This window comes from Hemibagrus wyckioides, unplaced genomic scaffold (genome assembly GCF_019097595.1).
Source record: "Hemibagrus wyckioides isolate EC202008001 unplaced genomic scaffold, SWU_Hwy_1.0 Contig6, whole genome shotgun sequence".
Classification (NCBI taxonomy): Eukaryota; Metazoa; Chordata; class Actinopteri; order Siluriformes; family Bagridae; genus Hemibagrus; species Hemibagrus wyckioides.
In genome coordinates, this window is record NW_026690808.1 from 532,011 (window position 1) to 555,258 (window position 23,248).

Below are 23,248 nucleotides of genomic sequence, written 5' to 3' on the forward strand. Positions count from 1 at the left end.
AGATCATCCTACCTTGAGGACACTGAGTGTGTTCAGCAGGAGCAAATTATAAAATGTAAAATATATAATTTGTAAATGCATTTTTTACGGACTTCACTTCCTGGTTTCCGTACAGTTCGGTTTTTCTCGGAGGTTTTCGGTGGATGCCGTAAACAGGAGTTTTTTTTTTTTTAAGGTCGTATCGTCTTTAAACTGGTCCTACAGCTTGAATTCTAACTGTACAGCTACATGCTGCCTTAAACTTCAGCTATGCTTCACTCCCTGGGCTTCCCGGACATTTCAGCTTATTATTATGATTATTATTATTATTTATTCATTATTGACTCTTGTTACTAGTTAGTGCTGGTTTATACTAGTTAGTGCTGGTTTATATTGGTTTATACTAGTTAGTGCTGGTTTATATTGGTTTATACTAGTTAGTGCTGTTTTATACTAGTTAGTGTTGGTTTATACTGATTCTGAAGGTCGCAAGATTTGGATTATCTTTTGGCATTTTTGCTACACCCCTGTTTCGGATTTCTCTGTACTCCACTACTGGATTTGACTCCTACACCGACTCTACAGCGCAGCGATGATGAACTTCGGGGGAGGAGCCGAGCCTCAGCACCCGGATGTGGATCCCGAGCCCGGATGGAGCGGACTGTACGACCCCTGGAACGGTGAGTTACTGAGTTTCCTCTTTTTCACTTAAGTATAAAGTCTTTTAAACACCGCGTTATTACAAAAAACCGCAATCAGGAATATCGTTTTATATGATTAGATGGTTTTGAGAAATTCTGTTCGGCTAATCTTTATTCGGCTAATCGCTTTACGTACACGATCAGTATGCTAAAGCTAGCGGACAAAATGGCAGACTCCAGTGAAACGAGCAGGGAAGAAGAAAACAGTGTTGATGTTTTCAGATATGTTAACATCAGCTTTTCATAAAAGTCCCAATGTTTACTTAACGTTTGCTAAAGTTTACTAAGTCAAGCCGAGGAGTATTAGCAAAGATTAGCTAGACGGCTAGTTAGCATGTAGCTAAGTAATTGTTTTTCAGTGTTCATAGTTTTTTTTTTGATGGAGTGAATAGAATAAGTTAAAATACTTACAATAACATGAAGTAACTTATTATTTTAAGGATTTTTCATTGTCCGTGTTTGTCTGTAGCTGAACAAAACCAATCGGTACAAATAAATGGAGCTAGTGTGGCAATGTAGAGTGCAGCTTAGGCAAAAATGTCAAGCTGTTTGTTTCAATTCTGTTCAGCAAGGTTTTGTTTCTAGCTGTCGTGAATAAAATAGTTAGGAGTAGTGTAATTTACGATAAAGGGCGAATTTTTGAGAGGAGACACAATTGGACTCAAAGGGGATGTGAACCACTGGAGTAAGAAAGTGCTAAAGTAATAGACTGTAATAGAAATGTATTTTAATCTGCATTTTTTGGGGGAAGATATTTTTAAGCATTGAAATAAGTGCACAGTGTGACTAACAGTGAAGCCGTGATACTGGAAGAGCCCTGTATAACACCTATAAATGCAGCTAAAATGTAAATACTGAGTTTTTAATGCAGTGTTATAGGAAGATTACAGTAATATAACTTGTGTAAATACTTCTTGTTTTGATAGTGAGGCTTTCCTGCTGTATAAAACATACACAGTGCTATTAAAATAAAACCCCATCCCCTTTGAGGAGGCCACCACCTTCAGGGAGTCCACAGCCTTCAACAGTTCCTTTGCCCCAGCCTTATTTCAATATCGACATCCACAGCATTGTGGCTGGTATGTACTATGCTCCTGCCACAATGATAACTCCTGTCCCACGCCAGGGCATAAGGAGGAGGTGGGACGAAGAGGATGGCAATCAAGAAGCCCCTCTGAGTAGACGGCAGCGTGTGGATCCTGATGGGGAGGTGGAGTTCATTAGGATGCCTGGACTTGAGGATTTAGAGAGTTTAATCAGTCACATGTACAGTGAATTTACACAAGCTACTAATGCTACAATTAGTCTGTTTCTTCACAAATTAACTAGCTAACTAACTCACAGGTTTATTAACTTTTAAGCATTAGAAAGAAAGGAGAGAAAAATTTACAAGGTCTCTCTCTCTACTACCTTATAAATTTGGCCATTTTAATGTTTTACATTTAACAGAAAATATTAGTTGTAATTAAACTTACATGAAACTAATTTATTGCAGAAGCTGTGGATTTGCTGAGAGAATCGTCAGATACTCCCTCAGTCCTCCAGGTATGTGTCAGTAAAATATTTTAACTACATTTGAAACGTGTAGGCTGCTTTTGTCTAAGTGTGTGTGTGTGTGTGTGTGTGTGTGTCTTAAGGTTGTTGAGCCAATCCTGCCGCAGCTACCCACAGAAACTCACTCCACATCTTCAGCTGTTGTTCTGGTAACCAAACCTGTCATTTATTTACTAAATCTGATCTCTGGATTTTACAAGTGACAGAATGTTTGAAAGTGTTAGTGTGAAACTGCTATGATAAAAAACACTGATGATCCTCATCTTCTACTTTTCACAGCCCCTCAGTGCTGGTGAGCTGAACAGCACCTGCTGTAATGTTGAGTACAACACTGCAGACTCCTCCAACTCCCAGTCTGGGGTATTGTACAGTGCTGCAGCTGAGATACAAACACACACACATCCTTCTTTACAAGTTCTAATGTTTAGTTTCTCTATTTCTAGGCAGTGGACGTTAAGGGATACTTCCTCGGGATGATAAGGGGTCCTGAGAGTGGTTTTGCTGGTTTAAAACCACCAAGACGCGCTACTTCGACCAGCTGGTAATCACCATCTTTGTTACTCTGATGAAGAGAATTGATATTAATGATTATTAGATGAACACTTTTGAGAAGTAGATCTTGAGTTTCAGCTAATTGTCATTTGCAGGGATTCCCTTATCAGACCACCATCGAGGACCATTTCACTGTCATACAGGTGAGGGATTATCTGTTGTGGCGTCACAAAACTTTTGTTAGTTGCAGTGACTAATTGTGTTCACTTCAAATTGTTCTCTTAAGGCTGAATATGGGAAGGTTACAGAGCTCCTTTCCTGTAACCGGGTGGAAACCATCATGGAGCCACTTGAGGATTATGTGGTAAATTTATTGCAATGTCATGAAGTCTTTATTGTAGATAGTAACACTTGGAATTTTGTACACATATGGGTCTGCAGTGTTTTTATATATTTTTTTAATTTAACAGCAAACCTTTAAAAAGGTGTCCTGCACGTTCCTGCATGTGGCTAAAGATGGTCAGGTGAACACCTCCACCTGGGAGCAGGAGCAGGTTGACTCTCCCCACAGTGATTCAGAGGAACAGTACGACTCTGAGGTAATTCTGTGTTTCAGACCTGATGTGTATCTACAGATGCTGCTATTCCCCTGAATGGGAGGCTGTAACATTTACTGTGTGAGTTTTAATGATTTATTGCTAATGTGTCTTGCAGGAGAGTGAGGAGAGCCTTAGCCAAGAGGAGATGGAGGTGCCCTTTACTTGGTACGCTTCTCTTCACAGTTTAATGGTATAAAGGAGTAATGTATGTTTAATACACTAAGCATTTAATCTTTTGTTTCTTAGGGACCATCTTACAGAGAGAGGGGTAACTGATATCGGCCTGAAGCTGCATGCTCTCCGTGAGGCGTTCGCTGTGAGTAAAACCTTTGTTTAGCTGCTGTTTTTGCTCAGGGGAAGTTCACTCTGCTTTAACTTATATTATGTGCTGTCTTATATTCAGATTCATGAGTAATATGAGTAATTAAGGAATAATAATTAAAATAACAAGCATCAAAAGCTAATTTTATAACAATCACAGCCTGCTAAAAAAAGGACATTCTTAGGATAAATATTAAAATAAAATGTACATAATGAAGAGGGCTCTGGGATATGCAGTAGTTGGACATTTGGCCCATGTCATACATCATCTGTGTATCTTTAGTAAAGTACTGGACATGCTGAGGCTTACATACTGCTTCATTTTAGGGTTTAAAATGAGTTTCCATGTTAGAAAAACTGAAGCCAAAGTGATTATTTTGTTTGTTTGTTTTAACAGGATGCAGGTCGTGTACAGCTGGACTACGAGGCTCTGATTCGTTTCCTGAAGACTCCTTCTTATCAGGACTGGATTGCAGCAGAGCTCTCCGGGTCCTATGTAAGCTTATAAATGCTTGTGTAACATGACAAATGTTTAAATCTAAAAGATTTTGATGTGATAGAAAACAGGACTCCATTATGTAAAGCTAATTTCTTCTTGTAACTTTTCTCTTCTGTGCAGGTCTACCACTACAACTTCGTGGACATCTTTTTCGAGCTGCTTCTATTCGGCTATTTTACAAACAGCTCAATACCTGAGACAGTAAGAGTCTTATCAGGAGATTTAAAAGCCATGCTTGAATGTAGTTTCAGAACATGGTTTATTTCATCTCATTTTATTTTTCCATGTTGTTAACCCTGATATGACATGATATTAATGGAGCTTGTCGTCTTTCTTTCCTAAAGCTTAAGGGAGGATTCTTGGAGCGCCTGTTTGCGCTCATCAGCATGTGGGAGGTAGACGTGTGGAAGCCTGCAGCAAGGACCTACTTTAAAGTGCTTATTGTAAGTGTCTAATATCTTCTGATGCTGTGATACACAAATTCTCAGTATTGTATCCTAAACTCAGTGACACTATGTTGGATTGTGACAGTGATGATGTAATTTGTCTATAGGATCAGCTTACAGATCTCGCTGAAGTGCTGTTTACTCAGCCCCCGGAGTTCTACCAAGACCCAGCAGCCTTAGCCAGCAAACTGAGACCTTTCCTCAGACAGCGTGTCCAGAAGATGATGGACATTTTGTGGAAGCTCTGAGCAATGTCCTTCCTTCTACCAAATTCCTCTTTTCTTCCTTCTGTTCCATTTCCTTTCCCTCACTTCTTTTCTATACATTGCTCAAGCTCTCCACATGTAAGTACAAATTAATTTTATTCTTATTTTTGATGAACTTAATATTAAAGTATACTCTTTTCTTCACTACAGGTCTGAACCCAGCACCCAAGGAGTAGTTTTAATATCCCTCATCCCTCATAGAGCGTCCCTTATCAATCTATCCCTCTATCCTTGTCTATATAGATAACTGCTAATAGTAATTAGTATAAATAGTAGCTGCAAATAATATTGTTGTAAATAAACTTATAGTTGTATAGTGTTTATATAGTTTACTTTAATAAATGTTTTCATTTGCTCCTATTACCGTCTCATTCTGATTATTTTTAGTCATCAGTATGTCTATATAATTTTCCTTTAAAAAGCAACACAACACTAAATGAACTTTTCACTCATATACAAATCCTTTTTAAAGAACTTCAGAAACTTTGGTTTACTAAAATGTGAAAAATGACAAATAACATCCAACAAAATTCAGATATTTATAGTCTTGGAAGGTTTGTTTCCAAAATGTAGAAAAATCTGTAACATTTGGGGAATTGCACATTTACATTTAAGCATCCAGAGCACAGTTGTGTATAAAAAGTCTGAAATCTTGAGATAAAAATCTGAAAATCTAAATTGTAGAGGACTAAAAATGTGGATTTACAGTTTACACCAAATCACACCACTGTAGCACATCATTTATAATGCAGTTACTCTGAACTCTCAAGGTTACTCTTTAAGAAGAAATAGTTTATAATATCAGTAGTCTTTAAGGTGTTTTCCAAAATAAATAAATAAATAAATAAAAATCCTGTTCATGAAAATGAAGGTTGGTTAGATGTTTAAAATGGAAAGGAATGCTTATTGTCTTTCAGTCATTCCAAAACACTGTTAGTGAAACACTAGAGTGATTTAATTTGTGTGTTTTTAGTACTTTCTAGTTTCTTAACAAAAGTACATTAAAGTACAGTAAATAAAAAATAAATAAATAAAATTGAACTCTGTTTCTTTCTCCAGTTTGGGCTTCAAGCAGTTTTATTATTTAGAAGGGGATGCTCATGATTTACAGCCATGTCCACAATTTTCTCCATATCATGCATTTATTGCTAGTCCCCCTTTTTTTCTTAAGGTTTCAGATCGAGTGACTGACTTTTTCTCACAAGAATTTCCCAGTTTTTAGTTTTGAAGTTTTTAGTTTGGAGGCATTTTTCCTGAACTTTAGTTGATGTTTCTATACTCCTCAGAATTCATTTTGCTTCTGCAATCAGCAGTTCCATCATCAGGCTCATGTTTTACAGATATGATAGCATGCTTAGATCTTGCGCAGTTTCTTTTCACCTCCACATTTTGATCCTGTTTTTGTGGGTAACTATTATTTTACATTTTGCAGTATTTTACATTTTGCATCTGAGAATGTGGACTTAAACTTTTTGTTTGTGTAGAAATGTAAAACTGTGGAATACAGAGGCAATTAAAGCACACATTATAGAGTTCACTGTGCCTTAACCCATAAGAACCCAGACCCCTTTCTCCTTCAAGGAAAATGATGGGGGACATAACACAGACTAAATAGATGCCAAATAACACAGTTATAAGACAAACTAAGATGCACATCACATTTCTCACAGAGGGTGGTGGTTGCATTGATTTTGCAGAATTTGCAACGACCACACTTCACAGGCCAGTGTGCAACCTGGTCCACATGAACATCATCTGGAACTCCAACATGAACTTTCTTGGGAGGTGGTGGTGGAGTTGGTGTTGAGTGATAGGCGGCCCCTTTGTGAATGCAGGACAATAAGGCTAGTTGCAACCTCAGCCTCGAAGCTCCTTTGTTTCAGTGGCTTGTGGACACCAAGTAGTTTACAGTCACGGCGGGAGATCAGCCATGCATTGACATAGGCAAGCATTATGGTTTGCCAGAATAGGTAGAGGAACCACCTCCGTGACCTCATGTGGTACTTGTACCTTGTGACGCATGCAACTTGGAGGTCAACCCCCCCCCACCCCATGAATGTGTTGTACTCCTTCACAATGCCTGTTAACAAATTATTATTATGAATGTGTTAACAAATTATTATAATAAATAATAATGACAAATAATAATAAATTGATAATAAATGTAACAATAATGTAAAAATATTAACTAAATATCACTGAATCAGCTAAATTAAATGAGCAATCTTAAAAGTTAAAAAAAAAAAAAAGCCAACTAATGTGTCATATATGTCACATCAGTTTTTCTGTGACAATTTTAATGTTAAAGGGCCGTTGTGACATATGAATTTGTATAATATACTGATTTGTTTTATATGAAATTGTTCAAGAAATGTGTTCACATCAGGTTAAGTGTAATAAAGGACATGTTATGTAAGCATTAGAATTCTTAAATGGTCAAATCTTACCTTTTAGCTAGAAGAAAGAACCTTTTTAAAATGAGCTAGTACCATCACATTTGCCTGGCATGCAGACATCTGGGAAATGTTGTTGTGGGAACACAAAATCACATGACCTATCACATGACCCACCAGGATGTTCAGTAGGTGTCACTTTAGGACTTCATGAGTTAAAATCAAGGATAAAGCTATAAAAGGAACTTCCCAGGACATTTAAAGGGCTTGTGACACCTTTGTCACCGTGGGTTGTAAAGGGTAACATTCTGGATTATGGCATGAGATATACCAGACTGACCACTTTAAAAAACAGAAATGGCACAGGATGGTTTTGTTGGTGTAATTAGTGCCAGATATAAAGAGTTAAACAGCATTAAAACAAGATGCAATGGTACATGAACCTGAATGACCTTATAAATCAGCTTTCATCCTCTGGAAAAAAATCATATCAATCTCTACATATCTGTTCACTCTTAAACTCTTCCAGTAATCAGTTCTGCTGTTTGTAACACCTCAGATTATGGACAGACTGAGATGGACAGACAGATACCATAAGCACAGACACAGCTCACACAGCTTATTTTATGTCATCATTTGCTCTTAAAAGACTTGTCTCATTTGTTTTAAACTGGATTTGAGTGGGCTTGCTGTTTTTATTTTTTTTGCCATAAATATGAAATGACATGATTAGAAATATTACCTTTGTGTGCTATTTAAATAAAACTGCAATTTAAACAATTTAATCCAAGCTGCTGCTGCTGGACCCTTGTGCAAAGCCCTTTACCCCTTAACTGCTCAGCTGTGGAAATGTGAGTTGCTCTGGATAAGAGAGTCTGATAAATCTTGTAAATGTAGATGGTACTGTTTGTTTGTAAACTGATAAAAATATCCAGCCTGATCTAATTTAAACAATGAAGGTAATCAGATTATTATATAGATTAAGACTAGTCTTTGTATTTATTACTTAATTTTCTCTATGCAAGAAATACTTTTTGCTAGTAAAGTCTACTTCATTTAAACATTTCCTTAGTCATTGTTTTGTGTTTTCTCTGCTAAACTTTGAGAGTTTCAAAAGTGGATTTTTTATTGAAATATTAAATTGAAAAACATCTTGAACCATGTCTAACGTCCATGTTTCTAGCAGATTCGAGAAAGGAAAGCAGGTCAGAAAGGTCAGTCGGGACTAATCATAACATCTGAACTTTTATAACATGAAAGTAAGGTTAATAAAATAACTTAGAGAACAAAATTTTCAGTTTTACTCAAATTAGGGTGATGCAAAAATGAGTACACCCCACTGAAAGTCTGTGGAGCAAAGCTAAATTTTAGACTACAAATGTCTAATATTTTTTGTTATATTTTTGTATATTTTTTGTTATATTTTTGTACCCTTAAATTGGGGTATTTTAGTATTTTTTGTTATATTCCTTCTTATTTTATTTATTACCTGTGCTTGTAGATACTGCTGGTGCCAGATTCCACAGCATACTTCAGAGCTCTTGTAGACTCCAAGCTTTGAAAGGTCTGAGCTGTTTTTGTATCGATAGGGCCTTACACAGTATTAGGCAAGTGGTTTTAATGTTATGGCTGATCGGTGTACATCATATCATCTGAGACAGTTATTTGTCATCATGCCCAAACTTAGCAATACATTAAACACCACAAATTGGATGGCAAAATAGACACATCCAATATGCGACCCTATGTCAATGCTTGTATGCGTTATTCTAAGATGCGGTCCCTTATGCAGAATAACGTGTGAGGTCCTTTGTGACTTCTCATTTGCTTTGGGTACGATCAGTCTTGAAGTGAGTTGGCACCATTCTCCAGTCCCTCATCTGGCCAAAAGTGTTACCTTTTGTTAAGGGAATGCAGCTGATGTCTTGCCCAAACTGGAGTATAAAAAAATAAATATAAAGTATATTAGAGCTTCCAGATACAGTGAAATAGCAATAAGTACACAAAGATTCTGCAAAAAATGTGAAAATTTACAATCTATATAATGTTTAATTTATATCTTATATCTATTATATCTTGTGTTTAATACTCAAAATGTGAATAACCTGCAGGATGCTGCGCTACTCCCAAAAGATGACTGGAAATTGTGGATAGTTTCCTGCAGTATCTGTCTTTCTCTTCCCTGAAATTCATATGATATTATAACAAAACCGTCTATAAACATGGGACCAGATTAGACAACGCTGACTAGCAGTTTTTAAAAAACACACCTTTCCAGCATTACTTTCAGAAATGGCTGCCAGAATCTGTTGTCTGGGCCCATCTGTTTTAATCCCCAGCTCCTGCAGATCTCCATCAGTCAGAGTCAAAAAGGCCTCCATGTCTACCTGTAAATAAAACAATACAGGTAATTTACAGAGAGGAAAAATGCAAGCATGCAATTGTAGTGTTTGGAAATAGGAATTTGGTTGAAGAGAAAATCAAACTATTAACTATTGTGTTAAATCCATTATTTAAATAACATGTAAGTACAAGAAAAAGTTGCAGACTTTAGAGATGGCCATGTCTATACCTCCTGTTCTTCAAAGATGGGCTGGTACTTCTCCAGGGAAAGTTTTCTTAGTATACCTGACAGCTCATCTGTGAAAAAGGAATAAAAGTAAAGATCATTGACACTGTAGGTTTGGAAACAATTTAATCCACTTCTCACTTATGATTTATGCACAATTTACTGAGTACAGCTCTAAGTCTACTTTGACAAGACTCTACAGGCTACAGGTGTAACTGCCATCTTCATGTTGCTTCACTGAAGTCCTATGTGGTCTGGGATTTGGTTGGGCCATTTAAGGACATTTAGAAAGTTGTTCCAAAGCCACTCCAGGGTTGTCTTGGATATATTCATGTTGTCGTTCTGAAAGGTTAAACCTTGTCTTAAAATCTGAGGCTGTGTCCACTGTGGAGCAAGTTTTCTTTAAGAACCTCTCTGTATTTCGGCTGCATTCATCCTTCCCTTAATTCTAACCCGTCTTTCCCCTCCTGCCACTGAGAAGTACTCCTGCCAACACCATGCTTCACAATAACAGTGGTATTGCCCAAATATTGAGCAGTGCTTATATTCAGCAGCAGTTTTCATTTAGCTATTCCAACATAAAGCTCTTACTGATGGAGAACTTCTGAGATGGCTGTACTTCCAGCAAGTTCTCCCTTTTCTGCAGAGGACTTCTAAAGCTGTTAAAGTTGTCAGTGGGCTTTTGTTTTCTCTCTGATCAAAGCCATTCTAACCTGGTTACTGAGTTTGGCTGGATATCCTGTTGATTCCAAACATTTTTCCACAATGATAGAACCCACTGTGCTCCTTGGAACATTCAACACCTTAGATATGGTTTATACCTTTACCCTGCTCTATGTCTTGACACAATTTGCTCAGGGTGGTCTATGTATTTTGTAGATAGATGTGTTCATTTCTGAATACCGTGTCTACGTTCATGGTCCACAACCATGTTGGCTTTTGTATGTTAGAGACTGGTAAACTGCAATAGTGTGAATGAGAGTACATTCCTACACACCATAAAGTCTGATCATCTTTATTTGCACTGACCTTCATCAGTGATGCTGCCACTGCTGGAGCCACCACTACTTTTAGAACATGGTTGGGAAGAAGCAGAAGACAGGGTTTCACCAATTAGAGGCTTAGGAGTTGGGGATGGCGATGGAGTCAGGGTAGGGGATGTACTCTTAGATGTGGAGGAATTCCCAGACTGAGGTCTCTTTTTCAGATCAACCTTCTGTGGAGATTGTAGGCTAGTGTTAGGTTAGATTGATGGATGACACTGTAATTATGCGAATACATTTGACTTGAATGACACTTCATTAGCGCGCAAGATCCATCGATTGCCGTGGGCGGGCCATTGTTGCGATTAGCGGAGAACGATAAAATTGCGAGAGACTCGACTGGCTCGCTATGGGCGCGGCCATCATTGTCTGTCCATCTTTTCAGCGCAGGGATTGGGGAAGAAAGATGTAACGGGCCGATGTGATTGGGCGAGAAAGATTTCCCGGGTGAGCTGTGATTGGCCGGCTGACCCAGACTATCGTTCTTCAGGTAGCACCACTGGCCCATGGGAGCCTTAGGGGGAGCCTACAAATAAATAAGTGATGACAAATCAGTTATGTAACGTTTTGCGCTGTGAATCGAAATGAACACAACACCAACATGCTGCTGGCTGCAATCAGTGATCGTTTTTGGTTTCCGTTGAGGAAGCGTTCCCGGCCGTTATTAACTCAGCGATTTGGTGAACTCCTTGCCAGCTCTGCGGATAATCCGATAAAGTCACGTTCCCATACTGGGAATCAAACCCGGGCCACCTGGGTAAAAACCAGGAATCCTGACCGCTTGACCATATGGGAGGGCTCCCCAGGAGAGTTGAGATCGGCATTTTACTCGACCACCAAGCAGTTTGAGCTCCAGCGCGGTATCATCCAGAGCTTTGTATGGGAACCTTGCATTGCAGAGCACAAAATCGGCCAGCGCTGACCGAATATCCAGCTACTCGAGCTGTCACTCCAGCGGAAGATCAGCCGCTAGACAGAGCGTGAGCTGGTGTTCCTGGTGCAGAAAACCAGCGTACCTCCCAGTACAGGACTCTCCGCATTTCAGGGATTGTGGGAGGTGTTACTCTGCCAGCAATTCGGCAGCTGGAGTTTGTGGCACACCTCTGGGCTCTTAAAAGGCAGCCGAGCCAGCCAGGAGTCGAACCTAGAATCTTCTGATCCGTAGTCAGACGCGTTATCCATTGCGCCACTGGCCCATGTGAGTTTTAAGGGGAGCGGGGTACTACCTGTTTATGCTTTTCAAGTGACAAACAGCCAGCGGTCAAAAGCCATGCCTAGCGTTCAACGGTGATGTGGAAAAGCCAATGCCGTGACCCGGATTCGAACCGGGGTTGCTGCGGCCACAACGCAGAGTACTAACCACTATACGATCACGGCATCCCATGCACCTGGGCCAGCTGGTAAAAGGAGCTGCTACATGTTGTGATATGCGTTCTGGCGCCCCTCTGGCCTGTGTATACATAATTTATATTAATGTTTTGTTTGCTGATGTAAATGATTGTGATTATATTTAGTTAGTTAGTTAGTTAGTTAGTTAGTTAGTTAGTTAGTTAGTTAGTTAGTTTGTTAGTTATTCTCTAAACTCAAATTCAGTTTCTTCTGTACATATTTGACATACACTATTTTTTGGTTTGTATAACTGTATATATATAATCAGAAAGAGGACATTCTTTAAAAAAGAGAGATTTGATTTGAAACCTGAACTGCTATCAGGTCCATGCTGAACACCTTCTGACCAATCCAAATCAAGTATAAATTTTAATCTCAATACTGCACATAATTATCAAATAAAAGTCTATCCAGCTGTTATCCAAAAGTCTGAATTAATGTTTCGCTTAAGTGTTTTAATTCAAATCCATATTTTGGTGTGATTTATACACATGGGTTTGTCCATTCTGACTTTTGGACGCTTTATTATGTCCATTTTATGATGAAACAGGAAAAGACTTTGAAAATCATCTGTCATTTTCTGATCATGTTAAATATCAACACAACTAGACTGAAATATACAGGTAAGATATGCAACTAATTGTAACATGAACAGAGCAAGATATAAACTGATATCTACTGGTTTCCTGTCAGGGTTGTGGACTGTTTTCTGGTCACTAGAGGCCCCCACTGCCTTTTTGTTGGTGTCCAGTCTCTGTCATTATGTCTAATAGGTGTCTCCTGTGCTTTGTTTAGGTTTGTGTATTTAAGTCACCCTTTTCCTCCACAAATACTTTGCTTAGTGTTTCCTGTACCTTGATTAAGTCTAGGTCAGCCATGTGCTCTGTTTTATGGCCTTGTCCTTAAAAGACTTTGTGCATCTGGTATAGTTCTTTGTTTTGATTGATTAACAAGTGCTCTTTTTTGACCTGCATTATTATCTAATTAAAGATAAGTAAACATTTCTCCAGAACTGTGATCTGGTTATCTGCATTTGTGTTCAGCCCCCTTTGATTGTGTTCAAGTTTTCTCACTAGTCCTGCCCTCAGTCGCCGCCATAACCCTATGTTCCTTCATTGGACCACTTTTGATAGATACTGACTACTGCAGACTGGGAACACGCCACAAGAGCTGCAGTTTTGGAGATGCTCTGATCCAGTCGTATAGCCATCACAATTTGGCCCTTCTCCATACGCTCGCCCATTTTTTCTGCATCTAACACATCAGCTTTGAGGACAAAATTGTTTACTTGCTGTCTAATCCCACCCCCTAACAGGTGCCATGATGGTGTACAGAGGGGATGGACTCCTCACAGGGGGTGGGACTAGGTGATTCCCCTCACTCTCACTCATACTGACTTATATAATAGATATATAAATAAAAAAGGTCTGTCTCTAAATATCTGAGCTTTTCTTTCTTATTAATTCTTATTTTTACACATACACACTGTTTGCACAGTAAAGTGTGTATATACACACACACATACACTACCGGTCAAAAGTTTTAGAACACCCCAATTTTTCCAGTTATTTATTGCAATTCAAGTCGTTCAAGTCCAATGAATAGCTTGAAATGGTACAAAGGTAAGTGGTGAACTGCCAGAGGTTAAAAAAAAGGTAAGGTTACCCAAAACTGAAAAATAATGTACATTTCAGAATTATACAAAAAGGCCTTTTTCAGGGAACACAAAATGGGTTAACAATTTAAAGCTGTTCTGCAGCAATGGAGGTTGATCAAGCCTTGAAAGCTGGTGCTACTAATTCCTACAGGTGTTCCAACTTTTCTGGATTACTTACAACCCCCTCTGTCTGCATAAAAGCAGTGTTGGAACACACTGTGGTACCATACCCTCGTGAGCATCAGTTGAACAGTATTGTACTGCAGAAAGTAGTGTGTTGCTACAAAAATGGCGAGAAAAAGGCAATTAACAACGGAAGAGAGACAGACCATCATAACACTTAAAAATGTAGGTCTTTCCTACAGAGAAATTGCAAAGAAAGTCAAGGTGTCAGTGAGTACAGTTTCCTTCACCATCAAAAGGCACTCAGAAACTGGGGCAAACTCTGACAGGAAGAGGTCTGGCAGACCCAAAGCCACAACTGAATCAGAGGACAAATTTCTGAGAGTGAACAGCTTGCGTGATAGGCAGCTCACAGGACAACAGCTTCAAGCACAGCTTGATAGTGGTCGTAGTAAGCAAGTCTCAGTTTCAACTGTGAAGAGAAGACTTTGAGCTGCAGGTTTGACAGGACAAGTTGCAGCAAGAAAGCCATTACTAAGACGTCAGAATAAGACAAAGAGGCTTGCCTGGGCCATGAAACACCGCCATTGGACTACTGAAGACTGGAAGAAGGTATTATGGACTGATGAATCAAAAACTGAAATCTTCAGTTCATCACGCAGGATCTTTGTACGCCGTCGAGTAGGCGAAAGGACGGTTCCACAGTGTGTGGCATCAACTGTCAAACATGGAGGAGGAAGTGTGATGGTCTGGGGCTGTTTTGCTGGATCCAGGGTCGGTGACTTGTACAGAGTGAGAGGCACCCTGAACCAAAACGGCTACCACAGCATTCTGCAGCGCCATGCAATACCCTCTGGTATGCACCTAGTTGGTCAGGGGTTCATCCTACAGCAAGATAATGACCCAAAACATAAGTCCAAGCTATGCCAGAACTACCTCAGGAAAAAAGAACAAGATGGTAAGCTTGAAAACATGGAGTGGCCAGCACAGTCTCCAGACTTAAACCCCATGGAGCTGGTTTGGGATGAACTGGACAGAAGAGTGAAAGCAAAGCAACCAAGTGCCACACATTTATGGAAACTTCTGCAACAGATTTGGGAAGAACTTTCTGAAGAATATTTCATTTCTATTGTAGAAAGAATGCCACGAGTGTGTTCAGCTGTTATATCTGCCAAAGGTGGCTACTTCGATGAGTCAAAAGTTTAGAATACATTTTGGTCTAGAAATTGATTCCATGATTTCTTTTTTAACTCCAATTGCTTATTTGTACTATGCTTTCATTTCAGAGTGCAATGAGACATTAAACTGAATAATTTTCAATAAAAAACTGGAAAAATTGGGGTGTTCTAAAACTTTTGAACAGTGGTGTATACACATGCATAAACTTTTAAGCCATTACATTATGACCACCTGTCTAATATTGTTAGTCCTCCTTTTGCTGCCAAAAGAGCCCTGCAGCCCTGACCCATAGAGGTGTGGTCTTCACTAGATCTCTGAATGAATATATACATACACTATATTGCCAAAAGTATTCGCTCACCTGCCTTGACTCGCATAAGAAATTAAGTGACATCCCATTCCTAATCCATAGGGTTCAATATGACGTCGGTCCACCCTTTGCAGCTATAACAGCTTCAACTCTTCTGGGAAGGCTGTCCACAAGGTTTAGGAGTGTGTTTATGGGAATTTTTGACCATTCTTCCAGAAGCGCATTTGTGAGGTCACACACTGATGTTGGACGAGAAGGCCTGGCTCTCAGTCTCCGCTCTAATTCATCCCAAAGGTGTTCTATTGGGTTGAGGTCAGGACTCTGTGCAGGCCAGTCAAGTTCATCCACACCAGACTCTGTCGTCCATGTCTTTATGGACCTTGCTTTGTGCACTGGTGCACAGTCATGTTGGAAGAGGAAGGGGCCAGCTCCAAACTGTTCCCATAAAGTTGGGAGCATGGAATTGTCCAAAATGTCTTGGTATGCTGAAGCATTCAGAGTTCCTTTCACTGGAACTAAGGGGCCAAGCCCAGCTCCTGAAAAACAACCCCACACCATAATCCCCCCTCCACCAAACTTTACACTTGGCACAATGCAGTCAGACAAGTACCGTTCTCCTGGCAACCGCCAAACCCAGACTCGTCCATCAGATTGCCAGATGGAGAAGCGCGATTCGTCACTCCAGAGAACGCGTCTCCACTGCTCTAGAGTCCAGTGGCGGCGTGCTTTACACCACTGCATCCGACGCTTTGCATTGCACTTGGTGATGTATAGCTTGGATGCAGCTGCTCGGCCATGGAAACCCATTCCATGAAGCTCTCTGCGCACTGTTCTTGAGCTAATCTGAAGGCCACATGAAGTTTGGAGGTCTGTAGTGATTGACTCTGCAGAAAGTTGGCGACCTCTTCGCACTATGCGCCTCAGCATCCGCTGACCCCGCTCCGTCAGTTTACGTGGCCTACCACTTCGTGGCTGAGTTGCTGTCGTTCCCAAACACTTCCACGTTCTTATAATACAGCTGACAGTTGACTGTGGAATATTTAGGAGCGAGGAAATTTCACGACTGGATTTGTTGCACAGGTGGCATCCTATCACAGTTCCACGCTGGAATTCACTGAGCTCCTGAGAGCGACCCATTCTTTCACAAATGTTTGTAAAAACAGTCTGCATGCCTAGGTGCTTGATTTTATACACCTGTGGCCATGGAAGTGATTGGAACACCTGATTCTGATTATTTGGATGGGTGAGCAAATACTTTTGGCAATATAGTGTATATAAAAATAAATAAATAAATTTCATTCAGAGATCTAGTGAAGACCACACCTCTATGGGTCAGGGCTGCAGGGCTATTTTGGCAGCAAAAGGAGGACTAACAATATTAGGCAGGTGGTCATAATGTTATGGCTTAAAAGTTTATGCATATATATACACTACTGGTCAAAAGTTATAGAACACTCCAATTTTTCCATTTTTTTATTGAAAATTATTCAGTTTAATGTCTCATTGCACTCTGAAATGAAAGCATAGTACAAATAAGCAATTGGAGTTAAAAAAGAAATCATGGAATCAATTTCTAGACCAAAAGGTATTCTAAACTTTTGACTCATTGAAGTAGCCACCTTTGGCAGATATAACAGCTGAACACACTCGTGGCATTCTTTCTACAATAGAAATGAAATATTCTTCAGAAAGTTCTTCCCAAATCTGTTGCAGAAGTTTCCATAAATGTGTGGCACTAGCTTTGCTTTCACTCTTCTGTCCAGTTCATCCCAAACCAGCTCCATGGGGTTTAAGTCTGGAGACTGTGCTGGCCACGCCATGTTTTCAAGCTTACCATCTTGTTCTTTTTTCCTCAGGTAGTTCTGGCATAGCTTGGACTTATGTTTTGGGTCATTATCTTGCTGTAGGATGAACCCCTGACCAACTAGATGCATACCAGAGGGTATTGCATGGCGCTGCAGAATGCTGTGGTAGCCGTTTTGGTTCAGGGTGCCTCTCACTCTGTACAAGTCACCAACCTGAGAGTGAGGGGAATCACCTAGTCCCACCCCCTGTGAGGAGTCCATCCCCTCTCAGGACCCCATCCCCTGTGAGGAGGCCACCACTTTCAGGGAGTCCACAGCCTTCAACGGTTCCTTTGCCTCAGCCTTATTTCAATATCGACATCCACAGCATTGTGTCTGGTATGTACTATGCTCCTGCCACAATGATAACTCCTGTCCCACGCCAGGGCATAAGGAGGAGGCAGGACGAAGAGGATGGCAATCAAGAAGCCCCTCTGAGTAGACGGCATCCTGTGGATCCTGATGGGGAGATGGAGTTCATCAGGACACCTGTCCTAGTCCCCACTTGGGTAGTTAGTATTTTTGTGAACGAGATGTAACTTTAAAAAGCTCAGTCTTCACCTCATGTTCATCACCTCGTATTCATGATGTAAGGTATGTATCTGTGGTAAGTATGTGTGGTAAGTATTTCACCCCTAGATTTCAGCATTAGTCTCATCTCTATCATAATCTATAAATGTAAACATTTTAATGATTGTAGAATTGTAGAAAATGTCTGCTGGTTTTTACATTTAGTTTTTGTTAAATGTATAGGATCTTTAGATTATTAATGTTGTTTTTTTATTTCCTGTGTATTAGTCTAATTTACATTAATAATATAATTATATTAATATAATTTGCATTGTTGTTGATTTATGCATTTCTGTAAATATTTATATATTACATTTTTAAGATTAAGATTTTTTTCAATAAGTTATAAAAATGTAGTGTACTCCCACCCCCCGAATTATGACTATATAGATATTATAGACTGTTTTTAGTAGACGATAATCAGAAAGAGGACATTCTTAAAAAAGAGAGATTTGATTTGAAACCTGAACTGCTATCAGGTCCATGCTGAACACCTTCTGACCAATCCAAATCAAGTATAAATTTTAATCTCAATACTGCACATAATTATCAAATAAAAGTCTATCAAGCTGTTATCCAAAAGTCTGAAATAATGTTTCTCTTAAGTGTTTTAATTCAAATCCATATTTTGTTGTGATTTATACACATTGATTTGTACATCATGACTTTTGGACGCTTTATTATGTCCATTTTATGATGAAACAGGAAAAGACTTTGAAAATCATCTGTCATTTTCTGATCATGATAAATATCAACACAACTAGACTGAAATATACAGGTAAGATATGCAACTAATTGTAACATGAACAGAGCAAGATATAAACTGATATCTACTGGTTTCCTGTCAGGGTTGTGGACTGTTTTCTGGTCACTAGAGGCCCCCACTGCCTTTTTGTTGGTGTCCAGTCTCTGTCATTATGTCTAATAGGTGTCTCCTGTGCTTTGTTTAGGTTTGTGTATTTAATTGAACTCTGCACTTTTTTTCGGCAGATGCAGCCGTGTCAAATGGCCAGTCCCGTGGAAGTTCAGGACAGAAATGCTGGTGTCATGAGTGGTAACGGATTTTTTATTATCATTATTAAAAATATTTCATTGGTAAAATATAAATTTATTATGTATAGGGCTGAACTTTTTCTGATTCGGGACAGGGCCTGAGGTGTTATTACTTACATGTTGGGACTGTTTTTTTTTTCCAGCTGAGTATGAAGGTCATCTTCTGCAGAAAAGGGAGTGCAAACTGGTAATGAATCAAATAAAGTTTTGCTAGAATAGCAGACATCTGGCTGGTTTTATCACGGTCATGTTCTGTGTTCACGAATCAAGCATTTATCCTAATTCCTTACAGATTATAATCACGGACATTAATGACTGCAATCGAGACATGATGGCCGAGCTCTATGGAGTTAAAATGTCATCTTTACTGACGACACCTCCTAAAAGGCCTGAATGCAGCATCACTGTGAGGGATCCTGTACCTCCAAAAAACACACCCACAAAGGAGGCGGAGCTGAACACTGCCCCTGCTTCAGAGCTGAATACTGAGCTGGACAATTTCAGTGTACTACAAAAATACTACTACACAGAAGAAAAGAAACAAATCCAGCTGCTTTAGTGGTGTTGTCTGTAATATTACTTTATTTCTGTTTTGATACATTATGATGAACATTACATTGATCCTGTGTGTGTTTTCCTTCAGACTCGATCCCAGAAAAAGCCCAGGGAACCGGTCAGATTCTTCATTCCCCTGATGGAAGAGGAGAAAGAGGAGGCAAAGAAAGCCAACATCAGTTTTGGTGATTTCTTGTCTGACCACCAGACGCTTACAGGGGGTGACATTGTGGAGACTCCTGCCCCTCTACAAACCACACCCCCAAAGGATCTCCACAAGAGACCAGGCCTGCTCCTCTTCTCCATCCCTCCAGAGGAGGAAGTGCAGCAGAAGACGGAGAAAGTCAACACACACAGGAGAAAGAAACAAAACAAGGCTAAGGTGCAGAAGGTAGAAAAGAGTTTTAATCCTGTTGTTAGTTACTGAAATACAGTGAACTTTTCTTGTCTTGGACTTGCGTTGTTCAAAGCACATCATTAATGAAAGTGTACAGTGCTGGTTTGACTTTATTTGTAGTGACTTTTATCAAGAATATATACACATTACTTTAGGAACAAGTCTCATGTGTTACAGTCTCACCTGTTTAGCTTAATAACTGTTTAAATACTGAATGACTTAACACTGGGAGATATTAAAGCCTAGTTTAGTCCAGTAGTTTTAGTGCTGTAGCTTGTACTATTACTTTAGAACCATTACATTGATCCTGTGTGTGTTCTTCCATCAGACTCGATCCCAGAAAAAGCCCAGGGAACCGGTCAGTTTCTTCATTCCCCTGATGGAAGAAGAGAAAGAGGAGGCAAAGAAAGCCAACATCAGTTTTGGTGATTTCTTGTCCGACCACCTGGCGCTTACAGGGGGTGACATTGTGGAGACTCCTGCCCCTCTACAAACCACACCCCCAATGGAGACTGAGCCAAACAACACTCCTGAGCCTGCTCCTGTTGAGGTCCAGCCTTCAGAGCCTCATCCCTCTGCCTCTCCTAGTAACCCAAAAGAGAGGAAGAAGTACAATCGGGAATTCCTGCTGCGTTTACGCTTCGTCAGTGCCAGCATGCACAGACCCGAGGGTTTTCCGGACATCCCCGGCGTCGTTCTGGACAAGGTAAACATGACAGTTAGTGACATGACGCTCTATAGGAGCACAGTGCTTTACTCAGTATGAAGCGTCAGGCTAATATATCACTTTTTATTGCCCTGGAGCAGGTCGAGGACCTGTAAGTCTCACAAAGGGAACTTTAAAACACCAGATAGCTTTATTAATTGCAACATTAAAGTCTGGAGTATCTGAGGGTTGATTAGTCTTTTATTTGGTGCATTAATTAAAGTCACAGCCTTTCAGTTTTAAATAAATATTTCAATTGTTTTTATCATCTCTAAGCAGTGTGAGCTTAAAAAGCCAAACAAGATCACCACCAGCGTGTCTCTGAATGATGACATGCAACTGGACAAGGCTGAGAGAGCCTGGAAGCCGGCGATGGAAAAAGTCCCGCAGCGACGAAGATGACCAGGAAATGGTCAAGACCCAGGAGCTCGTCCAGAAAGTGCGCAGTATCATGAATAAACTGATGTTACAGATGTTCCAGCAGCTCATGAAACGGGTCATGGAGCTGACCATCGACACAGAGGAGAGACTTAAAGGAGTCGTGGACCTCATCTTCGAAAAAGCCATTTCTGAACCCAACTTCTGTCACTTATGCCAACATGTGCCACTGCCTTGTGGGGGTGAGTCGCCACACCCAGCCTCTCGGTCCACATTTATCGGTCATGTCAAAACCTACACTTTATTCTTTATATACACAAGAGCTGTTCATCTATCTATACATACACAACAGCATTTGGCTCCCAGACAGTGTGGTGTAAATATATCATGGCCTTTTTTCTTGTCAAATAAGGATGTGGAGACACACTGGTGGATCAGAGAAATATAATATCTGCATTGTATTATTTATTTATTTGATCTGAGTTGAAGTAGTATTATAACAAGTAATTAATTATAGAGACATTATTTGAAATAATTATTCATCCGTTACTTGTGAATCAAGCATGTGACTTAAATACACAAACCTAGTGGCCAGAAAACAGTCCACAACCCTGACAGGAAACCAGTAGATATCAGTTTATATCTTGCTCTGTTCATGTTACAATTAGTTGCATATCTTACCTGTATATTTCAGTCTAGTTGTGTTGATATTTAACATGATCAGAAAATGACAGATGATTTTCAGTCTTTTCCTGTTTCATCATAAAATGGACATAATAAAGCGTCCAAGAGACATGATGGACAAATCAATGTGTATAAATCACACCAAAATACACAACTACATCATTTTCAAGCCCAGTAACAAAGTATTTTGCACAAGGAAACAGTCTATCATCATTCTGAAGTCACCTGGTTGTTAACTGCCGCCAGATGCGTCACAATCACAAGACACATTAGCAATAAATCATTAAAACTCACACAGTAAATGTTACAGCCTCCCATTCAGGGGAATAGCAGCATCTGTAGATACACATCAGGTCTGAAACACAGAATTACCTCAGAGTCGTACTGTTCCTCTGAATCACTGTGGGGAGTGTCAACCTGCTCCTGCTCCCAGGTGGAGGTGTTCACCTGACCATCTTTAGCCACATGCAGGAACGTGCAGGACACCTTTTTAAAGGTTTGCTGTTAAATTAAAAAATATATAAAAATGAACACTGCAGACCCATATGTGTACAAAATTCCAAGAGTTACTATCTACAATAAAGACTTCATGACATTGCAATAAATTTACCACATAATCCTCAAGTGGCTCCATGATGGTTTCCACCTGGTTACAGGAAAGGAGCTCTGTAACCTTCCCATATTCAGCCTTAAGAGAACAATTTGAAGTGAACACAATTAGTCACTGCAACTAACAAAAGTTTTGTGACGCCACAACAGATAATCCCTCACCTGTATGGCAGTGAAATGGTCCTCGATGGTGGTCTGATAAGGGAATCCCTGCAAATGACAATTAGCTGAAACTCAAGATCTACTTCTCAAAAGTGTTCATCTAATAATCATTAATATCAATTCTCTTCATCAGAGTAACAAAGATGGTGATTACCAGCTGGTCAAAGTAGCGCGTCTTGGTGGTTTTAAACCAGCAAATCCACTCTCAGGACCCCTTATCATCCCGAGGAAGTATCCCTTAACGTCCACTGCCTAGAAATAGAGAAACTAAACATTAGAACTTGTAAAGAAGGATGTGTGTGTTTTTGTATCTCAGCTGCAGCACTGTACAATACCCCAGACTGGGAGTTGGAGGAGTCTGCAGTGTTGTACTCAACATTACAGCAGGTGCTGTTCAGCTCACCAGCACTGAGGGGCTGTGAAAAGTAGAAGATGAGGATCATCAGTGTTTTTTATCATAGCAGTTTCACACTAACACTTTCAAACATTCTGTCACTTGGAAAATCCAGAGATCAGATTTAGTAAATAAATGACAGGTTTGGTTACCAGAACAACAGCTGAAGATGTGGAGTGAGTTTCTGTGGGTAGCTGCGGCAGGATTGGCTCAACAACCTTAAGACACACAGACATACACAGACACACACACACACACACACAGACACACACACACACACACACACACTTAGACAAAAGCAGCCTACACGTTTCAAATGTAGTTAAAATATTTTACTGACACATACCTGGAGGACTGAGGGAGTATCTGACGATTC

General features: G+C 39.8%; 1 protein-coding gene and 2 non-coding genes across 3 annotated transcripts; 1 reads left to right on the forward strand and 2 right to left on the reverse strand.

Annotated features, from left to right (window-relative positions):
- Positions 1-11,985: 11,985 nt before the first annotated feature.
- On the reverse strand, positions 11,986-12,058 carry trnar-acg (transfer RNA arginine (anticodon ACG)). Its single transcript has one exon. It is a non-coding gene; the product is annotated as a tRNA-Arg (tRNA).
- A 109-nt stretch (positions 12,059-12,167) lies between these two features.
- Positions 12,168-12,239, reverse strand: trnah-gug (transfer RNA histidin (anticodon GUG)). Its single transcript has one exon. It is a non-coding gene; the product is annotated as a tRNA-His (tRNA).
- Positions 12,240-19,328: 7,089 nt separating this feature from the next.
- Positions 19,329-21,047, forward strand: LOC131350645 (eukaryotic translation initiation factor 4 gamma 1-like). The gene is made up of 2 exons (XM_058385530.1): positions 19,329-20,645; positions 20,925-21,047. Exons 1-2 carry the CDS (start codon positions 20,319-20,321, stop codon positions 21,045-21,047), a joined length of 450 nt encoding a protein of 149 aa, XP_058241513.1. The 5' UTR covers positions 19,329-20,318.
- Positions 21,048-23,248: the final 2,201 nt, after the last annotated feature.

Excerpts from the sequence above, each read along its gene's own strand:
- LOC131350645 (XM_058385530.1), top strand. The coding sequence starts at position 20,319 with ATGGAAGAAGAGAAAGAGGAGGCAAAGAAAGCCAACATCAGTTTTGGT. Across the intron at positions 20,646-20,924 it reads CCGGCGTCGTTCTGGACAAG|TGTGAGCTTAAAAAGCCAAA; the intron begins GTAAACATGACA and ends ATCTCTAAGCAG.